Here is a 2,815-nt window from a genome sequence, read left to right as displayed (position 1 = left end):
TTATTAAAGTGTGTTTTTACTGTACTGAGTTCAGTTATCACATCATGTTTTCGGTCCCGTTTTCCTCCTTCTTCCTTCTCCTCAGTTCTGTTGCTGTTCTTTGCTGATTCATCGTCACTCTACAAGAAAGGATTACACACGAAGCGATTTAGTTTCTTTTTTAATTGCTTTTTTGTTTTTAGATTGTGAAGACAGAACTACCCATTACCACGCAGAACTTGAGGTGGAAATCTAAGTTAACACCTGCTGCTAAGGTGCCGTCATCACTTCCTGGAAGAAGTGACGACACTTTCAGAGAAAACAACTTATCGGCGTAATTCACTTCAAATGTAAACAATGACCTTATTTACGTAGACTGATATTGCACATGGGATCGCTTAACAAATTATAATTCAGTCCTCAAACTGCACTCGAGCACAGCCAGTCCCTTTGACTTGCATTATTCAGTTTGTCGTGCTCTGACTGTTCTGTGCTACCTTTTTCACCTCCACCCTTCCTGCAAACCTCTTGTCCCCTCTTTCTCCCCTCCACCCACTGGCTGTGTCTCACCTCAGGACAACTGCGAGTCCTACGCTCGCTGTCAGAGTCAAAGCCGTAACCACAGCGATGAGTGGCACAAGCAAGGCCTCCGTAGGCTGAAAAGGTGAGTAGCTGTCTCCATGAGGCAGGGAGGGCAGAGTGACTAAAGGCCAGTGAGTCTGGTGAGGCGACGATATGACTGTGAAGAAGGAGGAGAAGAAGAAATTTCCCTTGAAATTACAGTAAAGGTGGCTGGATTTGCCAGCTTTTGTCTGTTAATTTATGTACCAACCATCACTTTGCAATTTTACATTTTCTTACTTTGTTCTTTTTGTGTACTTAAACATTTACATTGCTAAGTGTCATTACATTAATGTATTATAGTATTAAAAATGGCATCAGCAGTTAATTCAAGTGTATTGACAAATAACACTACATTACTGTACCAAACTGTACCTGAATTTTCACAAAAAACTGCTGTGGTATAAGAATGAAAGCGTTTTGCAATTCTGTGGAAGTCCATAAAGAAAAAAAAAGAAACAAGAATGCAGTAAAAAAAATACGAGGAAGTCCCAAGATTAAAGAGAAGAATATTACAGAAACAACAAACAAGTGTAATTAAAAAAAGCCCCAAAATACAGATAGTTTTAGCACTTTTCTGAACATGCAGTAAAGTTGTTTCTTTTATAATTTACTTCTTTATTTGTTGTGTCTTAAATGACCTTTAAATTTATTTTTAGCAGCCCTCAGACCAGAATACTAAAATCTGTGACATTTACTGAGGTAAGAGACAACAGCCAACAACATTCTGTGTAAATTATTAGAACTAGATGTATATGAAGTTTAGCAACTCAGAATGTAGTTAATGGTCAGTTCTATTTAATACAGCATATCTAACTGCTGGGATAGGCTCCAGCACCTGGCGAGCCTCTAAACTGGAAAAGCAGAATAAAATAGATGAGTTAATGGATGGTTGGATGTATGTACCGGTGAGTGGGAAAGTGGCTTGATAGAAGATGGTCCCATTTTGGGCTTGCAGGGAGCAGCGGTATGTTCCTTCTTCATCCAAACGCAGTTGATTCAAGACAATAGATGAGTCTTCTGTCACTACCAAGACACTGAAGTCACTTTCATTCATCTGTGTTTACAAATTAGGAAGGAATAGTTTCAAGTTAGGGGTGTAAAACCGTCAGACAGTAAATATGTATGATACTGTGGAGCTGAATATGGAAAGAAACCTAATACAGAGACTACAGATGAATGCAGATACTTCAAAATGTATCTACATTGAAGTATTTAGGTCTCTTAATGTTTGTGCCTTCATTTGTCATCAGTGATGGCAATGAGACCTTATCAGTCTCTGATGCTCCTGGCACCCAGGAGTAGTGGTACTCTGGTCTACCCAATAGAAGACGATGCCACGGAAGAAAACAATTCAACAAAGCCTGGCCTCCTTCCTCAGCCTGCACCGGATACTCTGGACAAAGGTTGAGAGGAGGGAAAAAGTGGGATCCTCCATTTGTCTGAATCAGGATTACTTGAATAATCTTTTTCATTAGTGTCTCACATGGACAGGCAGCAGCAGTCACTCGCGTAAGCACACATTTATACACTCGTGACATCATATATCTTTGTACTCTAAAGAACGGTGCAGTCCCAACACATAGGAATGACTCCTGCTAATCCACTCATGCATTAACACGAGAACAAATAAATTAAAATATACCACCACAGTCCTGTTGTCCAGTCGGAGAGGGACAGATGTATACTTTGTAGCGGCAAGAGACGCAATCCATTACTCTTCTAATTAGAAGCCCTGATAATGACACACAAACACACCCTCTAAAATAAATACTACATGGATATAAAATGATGTATAGCAACACAGAGAAAAAAATCATGCATAATACAGTTAATATATATTGCACTTATGTAAAAGGGGTTTTAGAAACTGCTTTACAACAAACACATAATACACATTACAGAATAGACACATAGGCAAAACTACAGTATGGATTACCTAAAACAGCAGATAACAACAAGTACAAAATAGAAAAAGGATATTTGAAAAGTATAAAGAGTGGAAGACTGAAGTTTAACATCAGGAAAAAAAAGGCAGGGAAACCTGATAAAAATAAAAATAAAGCCAGTAGGAAAACAGAAATGAAAACACTTAGAAACACTTTCCATTACAAGTGTTTGAAATCAGTTCAAAATACTTTATTGTAATGGAAAGTGGGGGGGACATAACTAGAGACCTAACAGCCCCCCAGAGTGAGATGGAAATAGTGAACAC

The 2,815-nt window shown here is 38.7% G+C and overlaps 1 protein-coding gene across 9 annotated transcripts in view; it reads right to left on the bottom strand.

Moving 5' to 3' along the window:
* Positions 1-2,815, bottom strand: part of LOC102307712 (izumo sperm-egg fusion protein 1) — a 9,016-nt gene continuing 6,201 nt past the window's right edge. For all 9 annotated transcript variants that reach the window (XM_042219540.1, XM_042219543.1, XM_042219545.1 and 6 more), the window contains 5 exons: positions 2,246-2,335; positions 1,869-1,996; positions 1,507-1,657; positions 550-718; positions 1-119 (listed from right to left, as the gene is read on the bottom strand). In XM_042219540.1, coding sequence (XP_042075474.1) covers positions 38-119; positions 550-718; positions 1,507-1,657; positions 1,869-1,996; positions 2,246-2,335 — 620 coding nt within the window. In that variant the 3' untranslated portion in view covers positions 1-37. The remainder of the gene's footprint in view (positions 120-549; positions 719-1,506; positions 1,658-1,868; positions 1,997-2,245; positions 2,336-2,815) is intronic.

Source organism: Haplochromis burtoni, unplaced genomic scaffold (genome assembly GCF_018398535.1).
Source record: "Haplochromis burtoni strain Fernald_Lab_line unplaced genomic scaffold, NCSU_Asbu1 Contig_34, whole genome shotgun sequence".
NCBI classification, from domain to species: domain Eukaryota; kingdom Metazoa; phylum Chordata; class Actinopteri; order Cichliformes; family Cichlidae; genus Haplochromis; species Haplochromis burtoni.
Note: the sequence above shows the minus strand (reverse complement) of the source record. Positions and strands in the feature narration are given on the sequence as shown.